The sequence below is a fragment of the Pleurodeles waltl genome, chromosome 2_2 (assembly GCF_031143425.1).
Source record: "Pleurodeles waltl isolate 20211129_DDA chromosome 2_2, aPleWal1.hap1.20221129, whole genome shotgun sequence".
Lineage (NCBI taxonomy): Eukaryota > Metazoa > Chordata > Amphibia > Caudata > Salamandridae > Pleurodeles > Pleurodeles waltl.
In genome coordinates, this window is record NC_090439.1 from 293,983,005 (window position 1) to 294,010,177 (window position 27,173).

The following is a 27,173-nucleotide window of genomic DNA, read 5'->3' on the forward strand; positions in this document are numbered from 1 at the left end:
AAGGCCGCCCTTTGTTTAAATTTATGTTGTTCCACCACAGAAGCGAGAGGTAAGTTTGGCGGTCTATTAACACCAGATCTAGAAGATGACCCTGTGCTTGAGACCACTGTGATGCTAGGCACTGTTGTAAGGGCCTCATGTGCAGTCTTGCGTTTGGGACAATGGCTATGCATGAAGACATCATGCCTAGGAGTTGTAATATCATCTTTGCTTGTATCTTTTGTGTTGGATACATGCGTTGTATGATGGTGTTGAAATTTTGAATTCTTTGGGGACTTGGAGTGGCTACTCCTTTTGTTGTGTCTATTATGGCTCCTAGGTATTGTTGTACCTTGCACGGCAGAATGTTGGATTTCGTGAAGTTGACAGTGAACCCTAGTTTGAAGAGGGTTTGTATGATCTGATTTGTGTGATTTGAGCACTCTATTAACGAATGGGCCTTGATTAGCCAGTCGTCTAGATATGGGAACACATGTATTTGCTGCCTTCTGATGTGTGCAGCGACTACCGCTAGACATTTGGTAAAGACTCTTGGTGCGGTTGTTAATCCGAAAGGCAGTACCTTGAATTGGTAATGTATTCCTTTGAATACAAACCTTAGGTATTTCCTGTGCGATGGGTGTATTGGTATATGGAAATACGCGTCCTTGAGGTCTAAAGTTGTCATGTAGTCGTGTAGTTTTAGCAATGGTAATACTTCTTGTAGTGTGACCATGTGAAAGTGGTCTGATTTGATGAATGTGTTCACTATTCTGAGGTCTAGGATTGGTCTCAGCGTTTTGCCCTTCTTTGGTATCAGAAAGTACAGTGAGTAAACTCCTGTGTTTATTTGTGTGTTTGGCACTAATTCGATTGCATTCTTTTGCAATAGTGCCTGCACTTCTATCTCCAGGAGATTGGAATGATGTTTTGTGCTTTTGGTAGTATGTTTGGAGGGAATTGTAGAAATTCTATGCAATAACCATGTTGGATAATTGCTAGAACCCAAGTGTCTGTAGTGATTTCCTCTCATGCTTTGTAATAATGACTTATTCTTCCCCCCACTGGTGTTGTGTGGAGGGGGTGAGTGACATGTGAGTCACTGCTTAGTAGTAGGGGTTTTGGGGCTTTGAAATTTTCCTCTATTCCTAGGGAATTGCCCTCCTCTATATTGTCCCCGAAAACCTCCTCTGTACTGTCCCTGGTAACTGGACGGTGTTGCCTGTGAGGTGCTGGCTTGTGTGCTCTGACCCCGAAACCCCCCTCTAAAGGGTGTTTTACGGAATGTGCTGTAATTCCCTCTGCTCTGCGGGGAGTAGAGTGCGCCCATGGCTTTAGCAGTGTCCGTATCTTTTTTGAGTTTCTCAATCGCTGTGTCCACTTCTGGACCGAACAGTTCTTTTTCGTTAAAAGGCATATTGAGAACTGCTTGCTGAATCTCTGGTTTAAATCCAGACGTTCGGAGCCATGCATGCCTTCTGATAGTTACAGATGTATTAAGTGTCCGTGCAGCTGTATCTGCAGCGTCCATGGAGGAGCGGATTTGGTTGTTGGAAATGGTCTGTCCCTCCTCAACCACTTGTTTTGCCCTATTTTGTAGGTCCTTGGGCAGATGGTCAATGAGATGTTGCATCTCATCCCAATGGGCTCTGTCATAGCGCGCAAGTAGTGCCTGGGAGTTAGCGATGCGCCACTGGTTTGCAGCTTGTGCTGCGACTCTCTTACCAGCTGCATCGAACTTGCGGCTTTCTTTATCTGGGGGTGGTGCATCTCCAGATGTGTGGGAGTTGGCCGTTTTCCTAGCTGCTCCTACAACGACAGAGTCTGGTGGCAGCTGTGTAGTGATGAAAGCCGGGTCTGTAGGAGGCGCCTTATACTTTTTTTCCACTCTTGGTGTGATTGCCCTACTTTTGACCGGCTCCTTAAAGATTTCTTTTGCGTGCCGGAGCATACCAGGGAGCATAGGCAGGCTTTGGTAGGAGCTGTGGGTGGAGGAGAGTGTGTTGAATAAAAAGTCATCCTCGACCTGTTCTGAGTGGAGGCTTACATTGTGAAATTGTGCTGCTCTAGCCACCACTTGAGAATACGCAGTGCTGTCCTCTGGTGGAGATGGCTTCGTAGGGTATGCCTCCGGACTGTTATCTGACACTGGGGCGTCGTATAAGTCCCATGCGTCTTGATCTTGGTCACCCTGGCTCATGGTGGTGTGAGCTGGGGAATGTGATGGAGTTTGTGCTGGTGAGACGTTAATCACAGGTGGAGGAGAGGGTGGTGGGGTAACTTTTTTCACCACTTTTGTTTGTGGTGTTTGTTCAGTTTGGAACTCCAATCTTCTCTTTCTTCTAATAGGGGGAAGGGTGCTTATTTTTCCTGTCCCCTGCTGTATGAAAATACGCTTTTGCGTATGGTCTACATCAGTTGAGTGTAGCTCTTCCTCAAACCTATGCTTTTGCATTTGGGAGGTTAGCGAGTGCTCTTCTGTATAAGAGCCTGAAACTGGGTCGGTTGCAGTTTGTTTTGGCACCGAAACCCTGTCTGCATCTTTTTTCGGCTCCGAGGTGACTTTTTTCTTTTTCGGGGCCGAAACCTCTCGGCGTCGATCTTCTTCGGTGCCGCTGTCTCGGCGTCGAGCCGTGTCTACACCGGTATCTCGGTGTCGATGCTTGTCTCCAGCACTTTCTCGGTCCCAAGAAGGCTGCGTGCCGGTGTCTCGACCGGAGTCGGACGATCTCGGCACTGTTTGGGCCTTTTTCGGTGCCGACGGTCGGTCACCGAATTTATGGGTCGAGCCATGGCCTGGTGGCAGTGGCGTCCCCTGGGCCTTGTAAATCTTCTTCTGAGTGGTTTTCGACGTCTTACTCACGGTTTGTGTATCGTCGAATCCTTCGGAGTCCGATTCTTGGATCGAAAAGGTTCCCTCCTCTTCTTGTTCCTCGAACTCCCGGTGGGCTGTCGGCGCGGACGCCATCTGAAGTCTTCTGGCTCGACGGTCTCGGAGTGTTTTTCGGGACCGGAACGCACGACAGGCCTCGCAGGTGTCTTCACTGTGCTCAGGTGACAGGCACAGGTTGCAGACCAAGTGTTGGTCTGTATAGGGGTATTTATTGTGGCATTTGGGACAGAAACGGAACGGGGTCCGTTCCATCGGCGTTCTTCTGCACGTGGTCGGGCCGACCAGGCCCCGACGGGGGATCGAAAAAATTACCCCGAAGGGCACCGGAGCTCTTCGATCTTAGACGCGGTGTTGAATCTAACTACGCCGATCCCGAACGCAACAATACCGACGAAAATCTTCCGAAATTAGCTATCTTTCCGTTCCGAAACTCGGAGCGACAGGAACACGTCCGAACCCGATGGCGGAAAAAAAACAATCGAAGATGGAGTCGACGCCCATGCGCAATGGAGACAAAAGGAGGAGTCACTCGGTCCCGTGACTCGAAAGACTTCTTCGAAGAAAAACAACTTGTAACACTCCGGCCCAACACCAGATGGCGAGCTATGCAAAACATGCGTATCTACAGCGACAGATGCCATCGAACATATATTTTTCTATACAAAAACCTATTGGACTGGAATTGTCTCTGAGTGTGTGTTCCTCATTTATTGCCTGTGTGTATGTACAACAAATGCTTAACACTACTCCTTTGATAAGCCTACTGCTCGACCACACTACCACAAAATAGAGCATTAGTATTATCTCTTTTTCCCACTATCTTACCTCTAAGGGGAACCCTTGGACTCTGTGCATACTATTCCTTACTTTGAAATAGTGCATACAGAGCCAACTTCCTACATATAGAGGGTCATTCTGACCATGGCGGCCGGTGGCCGCCAGGGCCACCGACCACGGGAGCACCGCCGACAGGCTGGCGGTGCTCCAATGAGCATTCTGACCGCGGCGGTTCAGCCGCGGTCAGAAGCGGAAAGTCAGCGGTCTCCCGCTGACTTTCCGCTGCTCATTGGAATCCTCCATGGCTGCGGAGCGCGCTCCGCAGCCATGAGGATTCTGACCCCCCCTACCGCCATCCAGTTCATGGCGGGAAAGCCGCCATGAACAGGATGGCGGTAGGGGGGGTCGCGGGGCCCCTGGGGGCCCCTGCCGTGCCCATGCCAATGGCATGGGCACGGCAGGGGCCCCCGTAAGAGGGCCCCAAAATGTATTTCACTGTCTGCCTTGCAGACAGTGAAATACGCGACGGGTGCAGTAGCACCCGTCGCACCTTCCCACTCCGCCGGCTCGATTACGAGCCGGCATCCTCGTGGGAAGGTCGTTTTCCCCTGGGCTGGCGGGCGGTTTAACTGGAACCGCCCGCCAGCCCAGGGGAAAACTCGTAATACCCGCCGCGGTCTTTTGACCGCGGCGCGGTAATTTGGAGGGCGGGATCCTGGCGGGCGGCCTCCGCCGCCCGCCAGGGTCATAATGAGGCCCATAGTCTCTTCAAAATTAAAAAACTGCATTTTATTAACATGCAGAACAGTTTCACCTTAGTACATCAGATTATATAAGTGCAGTGATAAGTGATAGTTTTCAAACATTCAGGTTTCCCCTCTCCCTAACAACGTCAGTAGCGAACTAAGAGGCAGCTCAGTTGTTATGTGCACTATTTGGGTGGCCTGGGTTGCTGTTATTAACAAACAATGGTAACGTTTATTAAATCAAACACAGGAGAAGGTTTTGTACAGCACACATCCTGACGTTATGTATTTCGAGATCCACTTTTATGTGATAATGAAGCAAAAGGAGGGAATGTGAAATAAAACAATTGCTTAGATCACACAGTTTGGTCATGTGGGGAAGCCAGGATTGATCCCCGATTTATTGGTTTCACATTATACAGTTCAGCTCCTAGATTTACATGGCTTGCTTTCACTACACTCTCCTTAACTCCCTCCCTCAACCGCCAACCTGCCAGAATCAGTGCGCCCTCGGTCACACCAAAGAAAAAACTTTTTGGCGCCAGGGGAAATGTTTGCGAGTAGCCATTATACAGAGTCACTAGACTTCAGGCCTAATTCACAAAGAGCTTCTGCTGCTGCAGCGCAGGCCCTGCAGTCGCAGTGGAGGTCCTGCACTCATGGCAGAACTTGTGTACAGCAGTTACCCATTGTGGAGGTCCCGCCACGAGTGCGGGACCCCCGCCGTGACTGCGGGCCCTCTGCTGTGACTATGGAGGCCCTTTGTGAATTAGGTTCTCAGGCCCTCATTATGAGTCTGGTGGTTGCGGTTGCAGTGTGACCGCCGCCAAAGCGGTGATCCGACAGCTTTGGCAGCGGTTAGACCAGTACATTATGACAATGGTGAAAGCGCCACGGTCGGACCGCTGGCACTGCCAGTTTCCCTCCACTGGAGGGGTTGGTGGTGCTGGCGATCCTAATCCTACAGGGCATCACTGCAAGCAGCATCCCTCTGGGAAGTACGAGTCCCCTCTCCACCAGCTTTTGCAGGGCAGTTGCACCGCCATGTAAAAGCTGGTGGAGACGGGTGCAGGGGGCCCCCATGGACAGCCCCATTGCGCTTTTCACTGCCTGCTAAGAACCCTACGTACCACAACTGTTTGGCTGTGGGCTGTTTCCCACTGGGCCAGCGGGCGGAAACTCTGTTTGTGTCCGCTGATCAAGAAGGAACTGGAGTATGCTTTTTCAGCCTGCCAAACTAGTAATGAGGCCCTCAGTCTCTGAAGATTCCTTGAAAAATCTTTATATTAGCTACAGCTAAAAGATCCACATTTCAAAGGCATACTCTATGCGGATCGTTGTCACACGTTCAGTTCTTAGTATTTCTTTGGATATAGGACCTTATTTACCTTCTATAACCAGATCTCAATTTAGATTTTATCTTACTCATTTGCTGCCCTTGCTACTTACCCTTGTGGCTATTTATTGCAACAAAGCACTAGTCACTTTATGCTTTTTTGCACATCTTACAATACCTCGCGTAGGCACTTTTTGGTCCCTTGTTTACAAGCTGCTAATATTAAGCATACATTTTGACAACAATTAGGGTGTAAAGAAATGGCTCCCTGTTGCAGTTACCCCCCACTTTTTGCCTGATACTGATGCTGACTTGACTCAGAAGTGTGCTGGGACCCTGCTAACCAGGCCCCAGCACCAGTGTTCTTTCACCTAAAATGTACCATTGTTTCCACAATTGGCACAACCCTGGCACCTAGGTAAGTCCCTTGTAACTGGTACCCCTGGTACCAAGGGCCCTGATGCCAGGGAAGGTCTCTAAGGGCTGCAGCATGTCTTATGCCACCCTAGGGACCCCTCACTCAGCACAGACACACTGCTTGCCAGCTTGTGTGTGCTGATGGGGAGAAAATGACTAAGTCGACATGGCACTCCCCTCAGGGTGCCATACCAACCTCCCACTGCCTGTGGCATAGGTAAGTCACCCCTCTAGTAGGCCTTACAGCCCTAAGGCAGGGTGCACTATACCACAGGTGAGGGCATATGTGCATGAGCACTATGCCCCTACAGTGTCTAAGCAAAACCTTAGACATTGTAAGTGCAGGGTAGCCATAAGAGTATATGGGCTGGGAGTCTGTCAAAAACGAACTCCACAGCTCCATAATGGCTACACTGAATACTGGGAAGTTTAGTATCAAACTTCTCAGAATAATAAACCCACACTGATGCCAGTGTTGGATTTATTAAACAAATGCACACAGAGGGCATCTTAGAGATACCCCCTGTATTTTACCCAATTGTTCAGTGCAGGACTGACTGGTCTGTGCCAGCCTGCTGCTGAGAGACGAGTGTCTGACCTCATGCGGTGAGAGCCTTTGTGCTCTCTGAGGACAGAAACAAAGCCTGCTCTGGGTGGAGGTGCTTCACACCTCCCCCCTGCAGGAACTGTAACACCTAGCAGTGAGCTTCAAAGGCTCAAGCTTCATGTTACAATGCCCCAAGGCACTCCAGCTAGTGGAGATGCCCGCCCCCTGGACACAGCCCCCACTTTTGGCGGCAAGTCCAGGAGAGATAATGAGAAAAACAAGGAGGAGTCACTGGCCAGTCAAGACAGCCCCTAAGGTGTCCTGAGCTGAGGTGACTCTGACTTTTAGAAATCCTCCATCTTGTAGAAGGAGGATTCCCCCAATAGGGATAGGGATGTGACCCCCTCCCCTTGGGAGGAGGCACAAAGAGGGTGTACCCACCCTCAGGGCTAGTAGCCATTGGCTACTAACCCCCCAGACCTAAACACGCCCTTAAATTTAGTATTTAAGGGCTCCCCTGAACCTAAGAATTTAGATTCCTGAAACTACAAGAAGAAGAAGACTGCCGAGCTGAAAAACCCCTGCAGAGGAAGACCAGAAGATACCAACTGCTTTGGCCCCAGTCCTACCGGCCTGTCTCCTGCCTTCCAAAGAACCCTGCTCCAGCGACGCTTTCCAAGGGACCAGCGACCTCTGAATCCTCTGAGGACTGCCCTGCTTCGAGAAAGACAAGAAACTCCCGAGGACAGCGGCACTGCTCCAAAAGAACTGCAACTTTGTTTCAAGGAGCAGACTTAAAGACCCCTGCAACTCCCCGCAAGAAGCGTGAGACTTGCAACACTGCACCCGGCGACCCCGACTCGACTGGTGGAGAACCAACACCTCAGGGAGGACCCTCCGGCGACTCCGAGACCGTGAGTAACCAAAGTTGTCCCCCCTGAGCCCCCACAGCGACGCCTGCAGAGGGAATCCCGAGGCTCCCCCTGACCGCGACTGCCTGAACTAAATTTTCCCGACGGCCGGAAAAGACCCTGCACCCGCAGCCCCTAGCACCTAAAGGAACGGAACTCCGGTGCAGGAGTGACCCCCAGGAGGCCCTCTCCCTTGCCCAGGTGGTGGCTACCCCGAGGAGCCCCCCCCTTGCCTGCCTGCGATGCTGAAGAGATCCCTTGATCTCTCATTGAACATCATTGTAAACCTGACGCGTGTTTGCACACTGCACCCGGCCGCCCCCGCGCTGCTGAGGGTGTACTTTTTTGTGCTGACTTGTGTCCCCCCCGGTGCCCTACAAAACCCCTCTGGTCTGCCCTCCGAAGACGCGGGTACTTACCTGCTGGCAGACCGGAATCGGGGCACCCCCTTCTCTAGCCTATGCGTTTTGGGCACCTCTTTGACCTCTGCACCTGACCGGCCCTGAGCTGCTGGTGTGGTAACTTTGGGGTTGCTATGAACCCCCAACGGTGGGCTACCTTGGACCCAAACCTAAGACTTGTAAGTGATTTACTTACCTGACAAAACTAACAAAAACTTACCTCCCCCAGGAACTGTGAAAATTGCACTGTGTCCACTTTTAAAACAGCTTATTGTGTTTTATGTAAAAAGTATACATGCTAATGTAATGATTCAAAGTCCCTAAAGTACTTACCTGCAATACCTTTCATGCAAAGTATTACATGTAGAATTTGAACATGTGGTTCTTAAAATAAACTAAGAAAAGATATTTTTCTATACAAAAACCTACTGGCCTGGAATTGTCTCTGAGTGTGTGTTCCTCATTTATTGCCTGTGTGTATGTACAACAAATGCTTAACACTACGCCTTTGATAAGCCTACTGCTCGACCACACTACCACAAAATAGAGCATTAGTATTATCTCTTTTTGCCACTATCTTACCTCTAAGGGGAACCCTTGGACTCTGTGCATACTATTCCTTACTTTGAAATAGTGCATACAGAGCCAACTTCCTACATTGGTGGATCAGCGGTGGGGTACAAGACTTTGCATTTGCTGGACTACTCAGCCAATACCTGATCACACGACAAATTCCAAAAATTGTCATTAGAAATTGTTTTTGCAATTTGAAATGTTTCTAAATTCTTAAAAGACCTGCTAGGGCCTTGTGTTAGATCCTGTTTAGCTTTTCTTTTAGAGTTTAAAAGTTTTGTAAAAGTTTGAATTAGAACCTAGAACTAGTTTTAGATTCTTAAAAAGTATTCCAACTTTTAGAAGCATAATGTCTAGTGCAGAGATAAATGTGGTGGAACTCGACACCACACCTTACCTCCATCTTAAGATGAGGGAGCTAACGTCACTCTATAAACTAAAGAAAATAGTAATGGGCCCCAGACCTTCCAAACTACAGCTCCAGGAGCTGTTGGCAGAGTTTGAAAAGGCCAACCCCTCTGAGGATGGCAACACAGAGGATGATGATAGGGACTTGGAGGGTGATTCCCCCCTACCAGTCCTATCTAGGGAAGACAGGGCCTCTCAAGCCCTGACTCCAAGCATAATAGTCAGAGATGCTGGCACCCTCACAGGAGGGACCAACTTCTCTGAAATCACTGAGGATAACTCCAGTGAAGAGGACATCCAGTTAGCCAGGATGGCCAAAAGATTGGCTTTGGAAAGGCAGATCCTAGCCATAGAAAGTGAAAGACAAGAGATGGGCCGAGGACCCATCAATGGTGGCAGCAACATAACTAGGGTCAGAGATTCTCCTGACATGTTGAAAATCCCTAAAGGGATTGTAACTAAATATGAAGATGGTGATGACATCACCAAATGGTTCACAGCTTTTGAGAGGGCTTGTGTAACCAGAAAAGTGAACAAATCTCACTGGGGTGCTCTCCTTTGGGAAATGTTCACTGGAAAGTGTAGGGATAGACTCCTCACACTCTCTGGAAAAGATGCAGAATCTTATGACCTCATGAAGGGTACCTTGATTGAGGGCTTTGGATTCTCCACTGAGGAGTATAGAATTAGATACAGGGGGGCTCAAAAATCCTCGAGCCACACCTGGGTTGATTTTGTAGACTACTCAGTGAAAACACTGGATGGTTGGGTAACTGGAAATGAAGTGCATGACTATGTTGGGCTTTATAATTTGTTTATGAAAGAACACATTTTAAGTAACTGCTTCAATGAAAAGTTGCATCAGTATCTGGTAGACCTAGGTCCAATTTCTCCCCAAGAATTGGGAAAGAAGGCAGACCACTGGGTCAAGACTAGGGTAACCAAAACTTCCACTGGGGGTGACCAAAAGAAAGGGGTTACAAAACATCCTCAGGAGAAAGTGGGTGACACTAGAAACAAAGAAAAAGAGTCCTCTGTAGGCCCCCAAAAACCAGACCAGGTGGGTGGGCCCAGAGACACAACCCAAAACAAAGGTGGGTACCAGGGTAAGGACTGGGATGCCACTAAGGCATGGTGCCATAACTGTAGACAGACAGGGCACCACACCAAGGACACTTCTTGTCCCAAAAACAAACCCCCTAGCAAAATCCCAGGGGTGACCAGTGTAGCCATTGGGGATGACTCCTCAGATGAGAAGGTCTTCATAGCCTTCAACTGGAAAAAGGGCCCAACCGGTGAGTTGGAGATTCCAGAGGGAAGTAGACACTTCCACCACCTACTGGTGAATGGAATCCCAGCCACTACCCTGAGAGACACTTGTGCCAGTCACACTATTGTACATGATAGGCTGGTGTTCTCAAACCAGTACATCCCTGGTGAGATGGCCAGAGTAAGAGTTAGCCCAGACAGGGTCACTGATAGGCCTGTGGCTTTTGTGCCCATAGAAGTGGGTGGGACTTTTAGCTGGAGAAGGGTGGTAGTCAGTACAGACCTCCCCCTTGATTGTCTCCTTGGAAATGACTACCCAGAGGTTAGTCAGAGCCCAAGAGAGGAACTGGTCCAGTGCCAGTCCTCTCCCAAGGATTCTGGAGTGCCTGCCTCTGCAGTAAATGCAAGTAGGCCCCAGAAGAAAAAGAAAAGGAAACAGAGTAGGAAAGGTGGACAACCTTTAACCAAGGTTCCAGCAAGCCAAGGAGATTCTGCTCCAGTAGGGGAGAACTCCAAAAGTGGCTCTGATAAAGTCCAACCTGACCCACAAGAAGTCCTGGCTAGTCAGGCAACTGTTAAGTCTGAGTGGGTGGCCCCTCAGCTAACAGAAGAAAGAGTGGAAGAAGGGTGTTTACTACAAGATGTGGTAACCCCCCACTCTAATACAGCAGACAGGCACCCTGAACCCAAAGAAGCCTGTAACTTAGCCCCTTCCCTTGTAGGTGAAGAGCTAAAGGTGTGGTTCTGGGCACTGACAGCTGTCAGTGGCCTCTGCTGGGTGTTAGCCTTTATGGCTGCACTATCCTTGGCATGGTGGTCTGACCCCATGCCAAATAGCAAGTTAGGCCCCCTGACCCTGTTGGTCATGGTGGGGTTACTCCAGCTCTGGGTAACCTCTTTGGGTAAGCTAGGGGTGACCCTGGCTAAGATAAGATTAGCAGAGGTGGATACCTCTAACCCCAAAATAGAGAGAATGGGTGAAGACATAAAAAGCACAGACAAGAGGCAGTTCAGACTAGGTCCTATCACTGTGGAAGTGGGTCAGTTCCCCAGAGGGAATGACCTGAACAGGAGGATGTAAGGCAGAGTAGGCCCTGCAACAAACCAGCCTATTTCCTCTACTCTTCCTCGCCTGACAGACTAGGAAGACTCTCCCAGCTTTGGCTGAGTCTCCTGGCCTGTGGGCTGGGGGGGGCTTGTGTAAAGAAATGGCTCCCTGTTGCAGTTACCCCCCACTTTTTGCCTGATACTGATGCTGACTTGACTGAGAAGTGTGCTGGGACCCTGCTAACCAGGCCCCAGCACCAGTGTTCTTTCACCTAAAATGTACCATTGTTTCCACAATTGGCACAATCCTGGCACCTAGGTAAGTCCCTTGTAACTGGTACCCCTGGTACCAAGGGCCCTGATGCCAGGGAAGGTCTCTAAGGGCTGCAGCATGTCTTATGCCACCCTAGGGACCCCTCACTCAGCACAGACACACTGCTTGCCAGCTTGTGTGTGCTGATGGGGAGAAAATGACTAAGTCGACATGGCACTCCCCTCATGGTGCCATGTCAACCTCCCACTGCCTGTGGCATAGGTAAGTCACCCCTCTAGTAGGCCTTACAGCCCTAAGGCAGGGTGCACTATACCACAGGTGAGGGCATATGTGCATGAGCACTATGCCCCTACAGTGTCTAAGCAAAACCTTAGACATTGTAAGTGCAGGGTAGCCATAAGAGTATATGGGCTGGGAGTCTGTCAAAAACGAACTCCACAGCTCCATAATGGCTACACTGAATACTGGGAAGTTTAGTATCAAACTTCTCAGAATAATAAACCCACACTGATGCCAGTGTTGGATTTATTAAACAAATGCACACAGAGGGCATCTTAGAGATACCCCCTGTATTTTACCCAATTGTTCAGTGCAGGACTGACTGGTCTGTGCCAGCCTGCTGCTGAGAGACGAGTGTCTGACCTCATGCGGTGAGAGCCTTTGTGCTCTCTGAGGACAGAAACAAAGCCTGCTCTGGGTGGAGGTGCTTCACACCTCCCCCCTGCAGGAACTGTAACACCTAGCAGTGAGCTTCAAAGGCTCAAGCTTCGTGTTACAATGCCCCAGGGCACTCCAGCTAGTGGAGATGCCCGCCCCCTGGACACAGCCCCCACTTTTGGCGGCAAGTCCAGGAGAGATAATGAGAAAAACAAGGTGGAGTCACTGGCCAGTCAGGACAGCCCCTAAGGTGTCCTGAGCTGAGGTGACTCTGACTTTTAGAAATCCTCCATCTTGTAGAAGGAGGATTCCCCCAATAGGGATAGGGATGTGACCCCCTCCCCTTGGGAGGAGGCACAAAGAGGGTGTACCCACCCTCAGGGCTAGTAGCCATTGGCTACTAACCCCCCAGACCTAAACACGCCCTTAAATTTAGTATTTAAGGGCTCCCCTGAACCTAAGAATTTAAATTCCTGAAACTACAAGAAGAAGAAGACTGCCGAGCTGAAAAACCCCTGCAGAGGAAGACCAGAAGACACCAACTGCTTTGGCCCCAGTCCTACCGGCCTGTCTCCTGCCTTCCAAAGAACCCTGCTCCAGCGACGCTTTCCAAGGGACCAGCGACCTCTGAATCCTCTGAGGACTGCCCTGCTTCGAGAAAGACAAGAAACTCCCGAGGACAGCGGCACTGCTCCAAAAGAACTGCAACTTTGTTTCAAGGAGCAGACTTAAAGACCCCTGCAACTCCCCGCAAGAAGCGTGAGACTTGCAACACTGCACCCGGCGACCCCGACTCGACTGGTGGAGAACCAACACCTCAGGGAGGACCCTCCGGCGACTCCGAGACCGTGAGTAACCAAAGTTGTCCCCCCTGAGCCCCCACAGCGACGCCTGCAGAGGGAATCCCGAGGCTTCCCCTGACCGCGACTGCCTGAACTCCATTTCCCGACAGTTGGAAAAGACCCTGCACCCGCAGCCCCTAGCACCTAAAGGAACGGAACTCCGGTGCAGGAGTGACCCCCAGGAGGCCCTCTCCCTTGCCCAGGTGGTGGCTACCCCGAGGAGCCCCCCCCTTGCCTGCCTGCGACGCTGAAGAGATCCCTTGATCTCTCATTGAACATCATTGTAAACCTGACGCGTGTTTGCACACTGCACCCGGCCGCCCCCGCGCTGCTGAGGGTGTACTTTTTGTGCTGACTTGTGTCCCCCCCGGTCCCCTACAAAACCCCTCTGGTCTGCCCTCCGAAGACGCGGGTACTTACCTGCTGGCAGACCGGAACCGGGGCACCCCCTTCTCTCCATTGCAGCCTATGCGTTTTGGGCACCTCTTTGACCTCTGCACCTGACCGGCCCTGAGCTGCTGGTGTGGTAACTTTGGGTTTGCTATGAACCCCCAACGGTGGGCTACCTTGGACCCAAACCTAAGACTTGTAAGTGATTTACTTACCTGACAAAACTAACAAAAACTTACCTCCCCCAGGAACTGTGAAAATTGCACTGTGTCCACTTTTAAAACAGCTTATTGTGTTTTATGTAAAAAGTATACATGCTAATGTAATGATTCAAAGTTCCTAAAGTACTTACCTGCAATACCTTTCCAATGAGATATTACATGTAGAATTTGAACCTGTGGTTCTTAAAATAAACTAAGAAAAGATATTTTTCTATAACAAAACCTATTGGCTGGATTTGTCTCTGAGTATGTGTTCCTCATTTATTGCCTGTGTGTATGTACAACAAATGCTTAACACTACTCCTTTGATAAGCCTACTGCTCGACCACACTACCACAAAATAGAGCATTAGTATTATCTCTTTTTGCCACTATCTTACCTCTAAGGGGAACCCTTGGACTCTGTGCATACTATTCCTTACTTTGAAATAGTGCATACAGAGCCAACTTCCTACATAGGGTCATTTGAGATTTGTGATGCTGTTTTAAACTATATTAGAGCAGCCTTGTTTAGTACTTCTGTAGATATGTAAATTGGATAAGCACTGGTATGCTGTATTTGTTTAGCACTGCTTTTGATTAATATTTATGGGCTGACATGTTATAGTGGTATCATTTTCTAAGTTAGTATTTTAGTTTTGGATTACAGTGTTGGTTTATCATGAACTCTGGAATTTTTTTTTATGTCTGTTTTGTTTTTTATACTTTTATGGTGTTTGCTGAATAAAGAAATGTTGACAGGCTGACGATGTTGCAAAAGAACAATACTCCACAATGTACAAAGGAGATATGCACCATCAACTGGCCAAAACCATTAGTATCTTTATTAGTACTGATATTAAATACGAGGCCAATAGCTAAGGCATCAATCAATGGCAGGGGCTTTTAAAATAGAAAAACCATCTGAGCGATGGCAAATGAAGAAATAGATTCTCGTGAGAAAAAAATGAACCATGGCAAAGGTAGTAAGTGTGTGTGAGTACTTTTGACCTCAAAGGTAGTGTTCAATGGGCAGAAATGTCTGCGTTTTTTCTCATATTTAATTCTGAACAGAAGCACAAGTCCAAAAAACTACCTTTGTGATCTGGAATTTATTTCTAGTACAAAAAGGTGGCAAGGCACAATCTGTCCCTGCAGATGGGTTTCATTATTTCAGACTAACTGACTTTGAGAATGTTGAACATTTCACAACTACTAATTTTTGGCCTCCCTGCTTCTGAGTCCTGGAGAGAAAGGCGGGAACATTGAGGTCTTATTCCTTTTGGCTGGTTTGGTTTTGGTTAGCATTTTTCACATTGCAGACACTCAACAACTTCTGACATACAGTCATGGAATGTACTGCCCCCCCCCCCAGCCACCTCCCCCATACACACAGAGTTGGAACAGGCACGAAAAGCCTACGTGCTTCATTTCAAATTATGCAGAGACAGTCTAGACATTTTTTTAGTTTCAGGAATAAAAAGATAAGTCTTCTTGCAAGATGGGAAAATAATTAATTGTGGTGGATGTCAAAGCCTGAGTTAATGTTAACCACCAGTATTTACTCTGAGCAGCATTCAGTTTCAACAGAGTTTTGCCCACTGTGCCTATTACATTGCTTCCTACAAGATGGCCGACAGAATCAAGAGACTTCTACCGCGCTAACTCAAAACACCTCCCTGTGCTTGAAAAAGGACACGGTGTGGAGGCAGGGAATCTAGTCACCCATCCATTAGCTCCATGTATGGGGGTAATGTGGACTAATAAAGGCACCATCACAGAAAAAGAGAAACATCAAATGAGGCAGTCTTATTTTTTATTTAAAGGACATACCATTGAAAGACAAGATCAACTTACTTTGACTTCGTGAAAGCTCTCCTTGTCATTGATTGTCCGATCTGCAGTGCACCCCGACTGATTTAGGTAGTGGTAATTCTCTGGATTCAATAAATAAAAGGCCTCTGTGGTACCGCAGCAGCACCGCAGCAAGTGGGGGGGCAAATGTTTGGGTGTTGGAGAAAGAGGAGAAACATAGGCAGATACGTGTGTTAGAGACGAACAAGGGAGTAAAACAAAAAGTCCAAAAGGAGACAAAAAAGCTTAATCGTTTTTTGAAGAGAGAAATGTTACATCAATGCCAATATTAACAAGCGTGACAACAGTTTCAGGATTGCTTTCAATTTTTCACTTTCATTACAAGACAACAAGCTGGACCCAAACCCAAGCCAAGACATATAATGAGTGCCCATTCTTCTCGGCCCTTTCGACCATTTTTTCTCCATTAGAGCACTGTTTCAGATAGTATGTGTTGTGAGTTTTTACACGGTGTTCTAGGTGACACTGGGTTGTTTAGGCAGAGAGAATAAAGCAATCATAATATAATGAGGATTATGGAGGTCATTCCGACCCTGGCGGTCCATGACCGCCAGGGCCGGGGACCGCGGAAGCACCGCCAACAGGCTGGCGGTGCTTCCAGGGCTATTCTGACCGCGGCGGTAAAGCCGCGGTCAGAAAAGGGGAACCGGCGGTTTCCCGCCGGTTTTCCCCTGGCCCAGGGAATCCTCCATGGCGGTGCTGCTTGCAGCGCCGCCATGGGGATTCCGACCCCCTTCCCGCCACCCTGTTTCTGGCGGTTTTCCCCGCCAGAACCAGGATGGCGGGAACGGGTGTCGTGGGGCCCCTGGGGGCCCCTGCACTGCCCATGCCACTGGCATGGGCAGTGCAGGGGCCCCCTAACAGGGCCCCACAAAGATTTTCACTGTCTGCCTAGCAGACAGTGAAAATCGCGACGGGTGCCACTGCACCCGTCGCACCCCTGCAACTCCGCCGGCTCCATTCGGAGCCGGCTTCCTCGTTGCAGGGGCTTTCCCGCTGGGCCGGCGGGTGGCCTTTTGGCGGTCGCCCGCCGGCCCAGCGGGAAAGTTGGAATGGCCGCCGCGGTCTTTTGACCGCGGGGCGGTCATTCGGCGGGGACCGCATGGCGGGCGGCGACCGCCGCCCGCCGCGGTCAGAATGACCGCCTATATTTGCAGAGTCCTGCAAATACTATCATGTCACTGAAGTATTGCCATATCATGAGACTTTACAGGCTTCTGGTCCCCTTATTAGAAGATCAATCACTGCTGCAGAGTAATAACATAGGATTTCACATCAACAAATAACACAAGAAGATACAAAGTAGACTGTTCTTGATAACATTAACATCAACCATCTCCTCTACTTCCGCATTCAATGTTCCTCTCGCTTTGCAACACAAATAACCATGTAAAATGACTACTTACCTTATTTCTCTGAAGCGATGTAATAAAATTCAGAGCAAACAATAAACAGATATATTTAGAGGAGCTGCAATATAAAGATACATTTTGGGGCAAATAAGACTGCCATGCTCATTCTGTCTGCTCATTTATCTCCCTCTGTAATTACTTAAAACCTTTATTAGGCTACCTCCTCTGTCCCCGTAGCCTTTTCTATCCAGCTGCTATTTCAAAATGTAGGGACCAACTCTCAAAACATCTTGAGCACTTAAGGTATCATAACAGGTATTTACAATACTCACATTGACTCTTTCGGGCCCCCTGGCACTGACTATCGCCACCCTCCTCAAAGGTACTCATTTTATTGACCTCAGATGGATGAAATGCTGAATTAACCCATTAAGATTCAAACACAGATTCATGGGGTGGATTTAAAAGTCTACTGAGCCATCAGACCCAAGTTGGGTTCTTTACAGATGCTGAAAACGTTTCATTTGAGGGCATACAAGACATATCAATGATCAGAAAACCTGGCTCTGTAGCCATTTACACCTTCAGTTGGAACTTATAACATTGGAAACTGGCACGGCTAGATTTTCTGTATTCATAGTCATGAGATTAAGGTTAAAGTAGGGAACAAGTGTGTCCCCCAGGAACGGGGTGTGGTGTATAATGGTAAGGTGAAGAACAGTCACAAAATTATTTCTCTGTGGGCAATTGCAAGAAATTCCATGGGGCTTGGAACCCAACTTGTACAGCCACACAGGGGAATTTAATGCTGGAGTAACAGTGCAATGACGGTGTGAAAAAGGCCCACAGAAGTCCATAATTTTAAAGAGGTGCAACGGAAGGAACTTCTCTGCTTGGGAAAATATTTCCAAAGTGGAACAAAAAAAAGGGAAAAATGTAGTTGTGAAATTGTGCATTGCTGACAAACATATTGCTGCCAATTGTCCAATTTACATATGGGAATCTATATTTTGCTTGTAGTGACTAGATTTATTGGGAATCCCTTAAAATGTATATCTAGGTTAATTGTGAGTGGAACATTCTGACACATAGCTTTAGACATTTATCTTGAGTTAGTGCATGAAGAACACACATATGAACAAGGGTTTGGTGAGCGAGGGGTATAAAATGTGCTGGCTAACCCTATGTCTTAAGGGGCTTTCTTGGCCAGGAAGAAGCTACCTTTACCTAGTACCTTTACATGTGTGGTTAAGGTACTGGTGTCAGTTGCATTCAATAGTTTTTGTTATACCAAAGTTAGTCTAGGTGCATTTTCTTTGAAGCCCTGATTGATTTATCAAAGACTTCATTTTGAAACACTGCGTTATCATTATTTTGAAAATTTATATTAGAGAAATCACACTCTTTTGCTTTTTATTAACCCAGCACATAGGCCAACTGGGATCGCTCTGCAATAACTTTGGCAACCACCTGCATGCAGATACCTCCTCTAGCACTTTACTGTGTGTGCTCACACTAACCTTTTTCTTCGCCTTCTACCCCTGCCAGCAGGGCATAGAAAACGTGGTAGTTCCTCTCACCGGGATTCTGCCTCACAACTCGGTTCTGCAAAGAACAACGTTCTTGTTAGGCTTATAGGTTTGTCTCTACTTTGAAAAAACAAATAACATACTAAAGCTAATTGCAATAATATCTATAATGAAAAAGTAGTAAATGGTGACTTACTTTTTCTAATAAATCTTGAGATGGAAAAAAGCACAGGTCAAGGAAGATATGGTTAACACAAGAGAGGAGTAATGAATGTGGCTGGGGAAGAGTGTCTGCTGGCGCTGGACTGCTAAAGAGGATCTGGCGGCTGCATGTTGGTAGTAAGAATGTGAGACAATGCATTAGGAAACCCTAAAAGGAGAACCTTGTATAGCTTTTGAAAATAATAAATGTTTGATGTGAATGGCGTACAAGAACTTGGAGCTTTGGTCACTCCGCTGAAATTCTGCAATTTAAAGTTGGTGCTCAACACTGGACATTGCTTCGACGGGGAAGGACTACTGACGTCAAAACCAACAAATTTGTCCCTCCAGATCTACAAGTGAGTAAACAGATCTCTGAAGCGAGATAGCTTGGCCAATTTGAAACCCCCTGATACTGTGCCATTGCCTTAGCCAATAGTCCTTCCTGGTTCAGTGTGCTAGGCTTATGTTGGCCAAATAAATGTCAATTATTGCTGTTTAATTTCCTGTAAATAAATACACATAGGACTTTCCTTGAATCAAATGACACAACTAATTTATGCACAAGGGCCTTCTAGAGAATATGATATGTAGGAATACCGGCAGAGTGTGCAGACTAAAAAGCAGGCTCAAGAAGACAACACCAAAATAGACTCCCAAACATTAGTGAACAGTCAGTCATTTGCGCATTAGAGCACTAACTATCTCATTAAGTATTCTCTCTCAGGTCAGGTAATTTGCACAAGGGATACTGCTGCCTTTGCTGATTCCTGTGGGTGGATGTCCTGAGTGCACACATTATTAGGAGCTGTTTCCTACAACCATATTATTCTGAAACACTGTATTGAACTGTACTGAATTGTATTGTATTGTATTGTATTGTATTGTATTGTTATCTGTATAGTGCTCCCTCATCCCTTGGGAGGCGCCCGGGGAGCTTTCTGGTGTATTAAATTTCTTGCGAGCTTGTTAAGCACTCAAAATTCATCAGGCTCCTGGGTGCCCTTTGCAGGGCATGTCTGAGGGATATTGTTAACAGGTTGCCTAATATGAGGCTTGTTGGGTGAGACGCCTAAGGTTTGATGATGTGATGGAAGCCCAGCGCGTCAAATGTTGCTGCATGTAAGCATGTGGTGCTGGAAAGAGGGTGAGAATAGACGCAGTTACGAATGCAGGCTAATTCCACACATGAATAATCCTTAGCACTGAATCAGCTGTTGATGGCTGTGAGAAAGTGAATAGCATGCATGTGGCATATACAGACACCCTGTGCTTATCTAAAGGATTAGCCCCAGGGGCCACCTTTTCTCACATCACTGTGCCCCAATTCCATAGGTTGCTGCAGCCATGCAACCGAGGAATCGGCTATTTCACCGACACCATTTATGACTTGACAGTAATCATAGTATCTGGAGGAAAAACTATTGCACTATAGTGAAGGTACAAGAATGCACACATGTACATCTTCTCACAACTATGTTAATCAAAAGCAGAAGTCTTTATGCACCTGCATATTAAAATGGAACAAAATAAGATGTATTTTAATGAGGTGTGGTGATAACCAAGAATTTTTGACTCTACAATAATTTTATGTACAATTTGTTTACTTGTAGGGGCCAGCCGTCTTAATCCAATGTTTTGTTATTGTGTCATTCACATTTGTCTTCTGTTCACTACAGCATACAGCATGAGGCAAAAGGTCAGACCACTTCAGCGACTAGCTAACTTCTCTACGAGTGATGCATTCTGCCCTTTCACAAGGAGCACATCCACACACAAGGCAGTTCCCTTAAGGGCCAGGGACTACTACGATAATGTGTGCTGAGACCAAAAATCGTTTTGCTTTCAGAAAATGTTTTTTTTACTGATGAGGGCCTTGCAGCTTCCTAACAATAAGGTTTTGCAAAAACCTTGACAAAACACACCAAGCCTTGACAAACCCACGATGCTGGCAGCCCTATTGGTTTTGTCTATGCTTGTTTTATATAGGGATAAGTGATCTATTGTATCCCATTTTTAAGCACTCTGAACTACAAGTGTTCTTATTACGCTATGTAATAACACTCTTCAATAGATTTCAGAAGGAGGAAAGGCTGAACTTGTAAAGTGCAGAACACATCAGATATCAGTAGCAAACTCTTGCCTCCCTGAGCTATCTGCCCAGCAACCAATAAGATACATATAAAAGGATACAATCTATTATTTTTCCTCCCTGAATGTTCCCCTTCTGGCAGATGTTAAGCTGGATAAACTTCCCAAATCTGCTGGAGTTGTTGTTATACACCGTCTTCGCATTTCCAAACGCTTCCATGATGGGGCTGTAAAAACAGAAGAAGACATCCGGGCAAACTGGTGAGGCACATCAAAGGAAGGGCATTTCACTTCTGAGGATTTTAAAGAAAGTATAATCCTATTGTACACATCTAACCATCGTGCACCACAACTCCAAGATTCTCAAATCCATCGACTTACGCCAGTTAAAATTAGTTTCTTCCTGAAATATTGATCTGCGGTGTGAAGCGCCTCAAGTTATAGGCTCCCTCGTCACTAATTTAAAGCATTTGTAGGCACATTCATTCATCACTGGGAGAAAGTGCTTGCTGGGTTCTAACATAGTACGCATGAATAACAGTCTGTTTCGGTAGCGGCCCGTCCTTTAGGGCGGGGTAGCCACGCCCCCCCACCTTTTGCCCCTCACGAAGAGTGTCTGTCAGGCTGAACAAAGGCCAGCCTGGCAGACACTCTCCATGTTCAGCTCAGGCAGCCAGGAGTGAGACATGCGTGATTTGCGCACACTCCTGGCTGCCTGAGCTGAACTTTGCTGGGCTGAGGAGGTCACAGCTCCTATGGGCATGACCTCCTCGGCTCAGCAAAGGTGCCTCGAGGCCCTCCCCTGGGTGACACGGAAAGCGTCACCAATTTACACTCTCCCTGGGCGCTTCAGGTTAAGCCCTGAAGTGTCCAGGGCGAGTGTCAATCAGTGACACTTCGTCAAAGAGTGGGGTGGGGTCAGCAGTCTCACTGACCCCATCCAACTCTGTGACGAGGCTGGGACTGCTGCCTTCCCTCATGGCTGGAAGGCAGCAGTCCCAACTCTCCTGGGACCTGGAGGCTGAAGGTAAGTGTGTGTGTGTGTGTGTGTGTGTGATGTTTTAAGTTGAATGTTTGGTGCGCCCGTGCATGTTTGAGTGTTATGAGTGTTGTTAATGGATGTGCGTGCGTGCGTGTGTGTGTGAAAGAATGAATGTGTGCGATCTTTTAAAATGAATGTTTGGTGCGTGCGTGCGTGCATGTTTGAATGGTATGAGTGTTGTTAATGGATGTGCGTGCATGTCTGTGTGTGAAAGAATGTGTGTGTGTGTGTGTGTGCGTGTGTGTGTCCCGCCTGCCCCCCTCCCTCCTAAAGCTGCCGGCCGCCACTGGTCTGTTTCCATTAAATGATCAGTCGACATGCAGCAGCTTTTGGCATCACATGAGCCACGACTGAGTGGATATTTAACTAGAGAGTGTCTTTTTAATCCAAAACAGTGCAAGCTGAGATCGTGCATACACTAGAGAAAGAAACTGACAGAGAAGACTAGACCACAAAGTGACCTTCCAGAGAAGCCTGTTGTTTAGTATGGATGACACAGGCTTCAATCACAGCAAGGGAAATGGAGTAGTTGAATGGTTAAGGAAAGTTGTAATTGTGGTGTAATGTGCCACTCACACTACTAGGCCGCGGTGCCGCTGCACCTGTTGTACAATTGACAGCTATGCCATTGACAGAGGTACGTTAAACACATGCTTCAGCCAGACGACATGAGCCACTCATGCAAAGTCCTCACTGGTCTGACTGACTGCTTGAAGTGACAAACTACAAAACGTGTCACAGGCTGCTTGCCTTTAAATTCGATAGCGTAGAGACCCTCCTTCCACACAGTAATAGCTCTCAATGTTCACTGCTGTATTTATTTTTTCTGTGGATGTTTATGTACATCTTTGTCGTTATTTGCTACATATCTCCATCACAACTGAAACAGAGTTGGTTGCTCCTGGTGGCTCCCATCCTGAGAGAGTAACAGATGAAAGTGCCTGGAGACCGCAATCCTGTTCTGATTGGAAAATATATTTGCTTGTGGTCCTGATGAGACAAACAGAGTCTGACACTCTCAAGCCTGCACCCCTTGCAAGCACCAAGCCTGCACTTTGAGTACACTCAACCTTTACAATATGGAAGAAAAACCGAACAGATAAACACTGTCTCCCTACAACGTGCTAGAAAGACGTACCAAGCCCACAGCTGTTCTGCAGTCGTGCCAAGGTTCCATATTAGTATCCACAAAAAGGAAAACATGTCAACATAATACAATTCTAGACCAAAACCTCACATTATGTGGGACTCCTACTTCAGGAGACTCCTGGGACCTGCTCAACTGATGCATCAATCTATCACACACTATAAACTTTCTATGCTGTTTCACCATCCATCCAAACCCAGATGCACACATCCATGCTTGTCAACTATGGTACCACATGGCTGAAAGCTGCGGGCAATTTAATTTGGCTTGGTGGTGAGATCACCAATAATTTATTGGAAGCGGACACATATCTGGTCTCCGAAAAAAAAAAACAGTCCTCAGTTTTTGAGTTTGTACTGACTCAGAGCCATATATGACCCACACCTCTAAAATATCAAAACATTGTGTGTGTGTGTTTCCACTGCTCATAGAAACACACTAGGGGACCACGTAGGAAGATCTAGTTGTTTGCAGGCACATTCAGACCTGCAGCTCTCCGTGTCCACGGCCACGCTGAAAAATCACAAGTTCTTCAGATCAATAGTAATAGTCAAAGGTGCATATGCCAAGCATCCCCAAATTAAAGAAAAGTTATGTATACCAAAGGTTTAAAAGATCCAACCTCCAGCACTTAAAATATAAGGATCATTCCTCCAAACTCATGAAGCTGTCATGATTACAATGCAAGGAATTTATGTTGTAAATTTGCCAAACACCTAAGGTTTTACTCAGTGCTAAATCAGTAAAAGAATAAGTGGCGGTGCCCAAAGTTTTGCTCAGAAGTCTGCAGCCGGCACTACTGAATGTCGGCATGCCGAATACCAAGGCTACGTAGTCTTGATTCCACCTAATACCTCTTTAATCCACCAACAAGCACTCCATACCCCGTTATCTCACAGTAGCTGGTTCTTTTCAATCCTTGCTTTCTCCCTTTGTCACAGTTTTTCCATCTTTCTCTTGTGTCTTCTGCCCCCCTTTTTTCTAGCTATTGCTCTGGGTCAAAGACTGACACAACCAAAAAAAAGAGTGATGGTGGGCCCCATCTGCAACCACCAGCTCAAATTAAGCACTGGTCAACCACACAGGAGAGGGCACTTAGCCCTTAAGAAACATACTGACTCTGAAATGTAATCCAGGTTTTTAGATATTTCAGCCTGTCAACATATATGGTTAAGTGACAGCAATCTTCCCTCTACAAATGATAAACATATGCAACATGTACCGCAATCCACCAGGCTGATTACTGTAAAGCTTAGTTCATGCAGCTCAAATGTTTTCTTTTACCTCTTGCATAGAGGGCAGGTCCCTTGTTTTCAAAATTAAATATTGCAGTCATGATGGATTTACACCAAAGCCATCAACCCAAATGAGATATTGTAAGGAAATGCCTCCTTGGCATGGTTACCCCCTGACTTTTTGCCTTTGCTGATGCTATTTTTTTAATTGAAAGTGTGCTGAGGCCTGCTAACCAGGCCCCAGCACCAGTGTTCTTTCCCTAACCTGTACTTTTGTTTACACAATTGGCACACCCTGGCATCCAGGTAAGTCCCTTGTAACTGGTACCCCTGGTACCAAGGGCCATGATGCCAGGGAAGGTCTCTAAGGGCTGCAGCATATCTTATTCCACCCTGGGGACCCCTCACTCAGCACAGACACACTGCTTGCCAGCTTGTGTGTGCTGGTGAGGACAAAACGAGTAAGTCGACATGGCACTCCCCTCAGGGTGCCATGCCAACCTCACACTGCCTATGCAGTATAGATAAGTCACCACTCTAGCAGGCCTTACAGCCCTAAGGCAGGGTGCACTATACCATAGGTGAGGGCACCAGTGCATGAGCACTGTGCTCCTACAGTGTCTAAGCCAAACCTTAGACATTGTAAGTGCAGGGTAGCCATAAGAGTATATGGTCTGGGAGTCTGTCAAACACGAACTCCACAGCACCATAATGGCTACACTGAAAACTGGGAAGTCTGGTATCAAACTTCTCAGCACAATAAATTCACACTGATGCCAGTGTACATTTTATTGTAACATACACCCCAGAGGGCACCTTAGAGGTGCCCCCTGAAACCTTAACCAACTACCCGTGTAGGCTGACTGGTTTTAGCAGCCTGCCACACTCGAGACATGTTGCTGGCCACATGGGGAGAGTGCCTTTGTCACTCTGTGGCTAGTAACAAAGCCTGCACTGGGTGGAGATGCTTATCACCTCCCCCTTGCAGGAGCTGTAACACCTGGCGGTGAGCCTCAAAGGCTCAGCCCCTTTGTTCCAGCACCACAGGGCATTCCAGCTAATGGAGTTGCCTGCCCCCTCCGGCCACGGCCCCACTTTTGGCGGCAAGGCCGGAGGAGATAATGAGAAAAACAAGGAGGAGTCACTGACCAGTCAGGACAGCCCCTAAGGCAACCTGAGAGGAAGTGACTCTGACTTTTAGGAATCCTCCATCTTGCAGATGGAGGATCCCCCCAATAGGGATAGGAATGTGACCCCCTCCCCTTGGGAGGAGGCACAAAGAGGGTGTAGCCACCCTCAAGGACAGTAGCCAATGGCTACTGCCCTCCCTGACCTAAACACACCCCTAAATTCTGTAGTTAGGGGCTCCCCTGAACCTAGGAACTCAGATTCCTGCAACCTAAGAAGAAGAGGACTGCTGAGCTGAAAAACCCTGCAGAGAAGACGGAGACACCAACTGCCTTGGCCCCAGCTCTACCGGCCTGTCTCCCCCTTTGGAAGAAAACTGCTCCAGCGACGCTTTCCCCAGGACCAGCGACCTCTGAATCCGCAGAGGACTGCCCTGCTCTAAAAGGACCAAGAAACTCCGGAGAACAGCGGCCCTGTTCACCCGAGACTGCAACTTTGTTTCCAAAGAAGCAACTTAAAGACAACTGCATTTCCCGCCAGAAGCGTGAGACTTGTAACTCTGCACCCGACGCCCCCGGCTCGACTTGTGGAAAAACAACACTTCAGGGAGGACTCCCCGGCGACTCCGAGACTGTGAGTAACCAAAGTTGTCCCCCCTGAGCCCCCACAGCGACGCCTGCAGAGGGAATCCCGAGGCTCCCACTGACCGCGACTGCCTGACTCTCAGATCCCGACGCCTGGAAAAGACCCTGCACCCACAGACCCCAGGACCTGAAGGATCGGAACTCCAGTGCAGGAGTGACCCCCAGGAGGCCCTCTCCCTTGCCCAGGTGGTGGCTACCCCGAGGAGCCCCCCCCTTGCCTGCCTGCATCGCTGAAGAGACCCCTTGGTCTCCCATTGATTTCAACGACAAACCTGACGTGTGTTGGCACACTGCACCCGGCCGCCCCGTGCTGCTGAGTTGTGTCCCCCCCGGTGCCCTACAAAACACCCCTGGTCTGCCCTCTGAAGACGCGGGTACTTACCTGCTGGCAGACTGGAACCGGGGCACCCCCTTCTCCATTGAAGCCTATGTGTTTTGGGCACCACTTTGAACTCTGCACCTGACCGGCCCTGAGCTGCTGGTGTGGTAACTTTGGGGTTGCTCTGAACCCCCAACGGTGGGCTACCTTGGACCCAAACCTGAACCCCGTAGGTGGTTTACTTACCTGCAAGAACTAACAATTACTTACCTCCCCTAGGAACTGTGAAAATTGCACTAAGTGTCTAGTTTTAAAATAGCTATGTGTGTTTTATTTGAAAAGTATATATGCTATGGTGATTATTCAAAGTTCCTAAAGTACTTACCTGCAATACCTTTCATGCAAAGTATTACATGTAGAATTTGAACATGTGGTTCTTAAAATAAACTAAGAAAAGATATTTTTCTATACAAAAACCTACTGGCCTGGAATTGTCTCTGAGTGTGTGTTCCTCATTTATTGCCTGTGTGTATGTACAACAAATGCTTAACACTACGCCTTTGATAAGCCTACTGCTCGACCACACTACCACAAAATAGAGCATTAGTATTATCTCTTTTTGCCACTATCTTACCTCTAAGGGGAACCCTTGGACTCTGTGCATACTATTCCTTACTTTGAAATAGTGCATACAGAGCCAACTTCCTACATTGGTGGATCAGCGGTGGGGTACAAGACTTTGCATTTGCTGGACTACTCAGCCAATACCTGATCACACGACAAATTCCAAAAATTGTCATTAGAAATTGATTTTTACAATTTGTGCTATTTTTCTCAATTCTTAAAAGTCCTGCTAGGGCCTTGTGTTAGTCCCTGTTAGCCTTTCTTTTAGAGTTTAAAAGTTTTGTAAAAGTTTGAATTAGATTCTAGAACTAGTTTTAGAT

General features: G+C 47.6%; 1 protein-coding gene across 1 annotated transcript in view; it reads right to left on the bottom strand.

Annotated features, from left to right (window-relative positions):
* The window catches only part of MYO10 (myosin X), a 754,439-nt gene that overhangs the window by 495,153 nt on the left and 232,113 nt on the right, over positions 1 to 27,173 (bottom strand). The window contains exons 6-9 of the mRNA XM_069219725.1: positions 20,817 to 20,941; positions 18,619 to 18,632; positions 18,414 to 18,498; positions 15,524 to 15,627 (exon numbers count right to left, since the gene is read on the bottom strand). Coding sequence (XP_069075826.1) covers positions 15,524 to 15,627; positions 18,414 to 18,498; positions 18,619 to 18,632; positions 20,817 to 20,941 — 328 coding nt within the window. The remainder of the gene's footprint in view (positions 1 to 15,523; positions 15,628 to 18,413; positions 18,499 to 18,618; positions 18,633 to 20,816; positions 20,942 to 27,173) is intronic.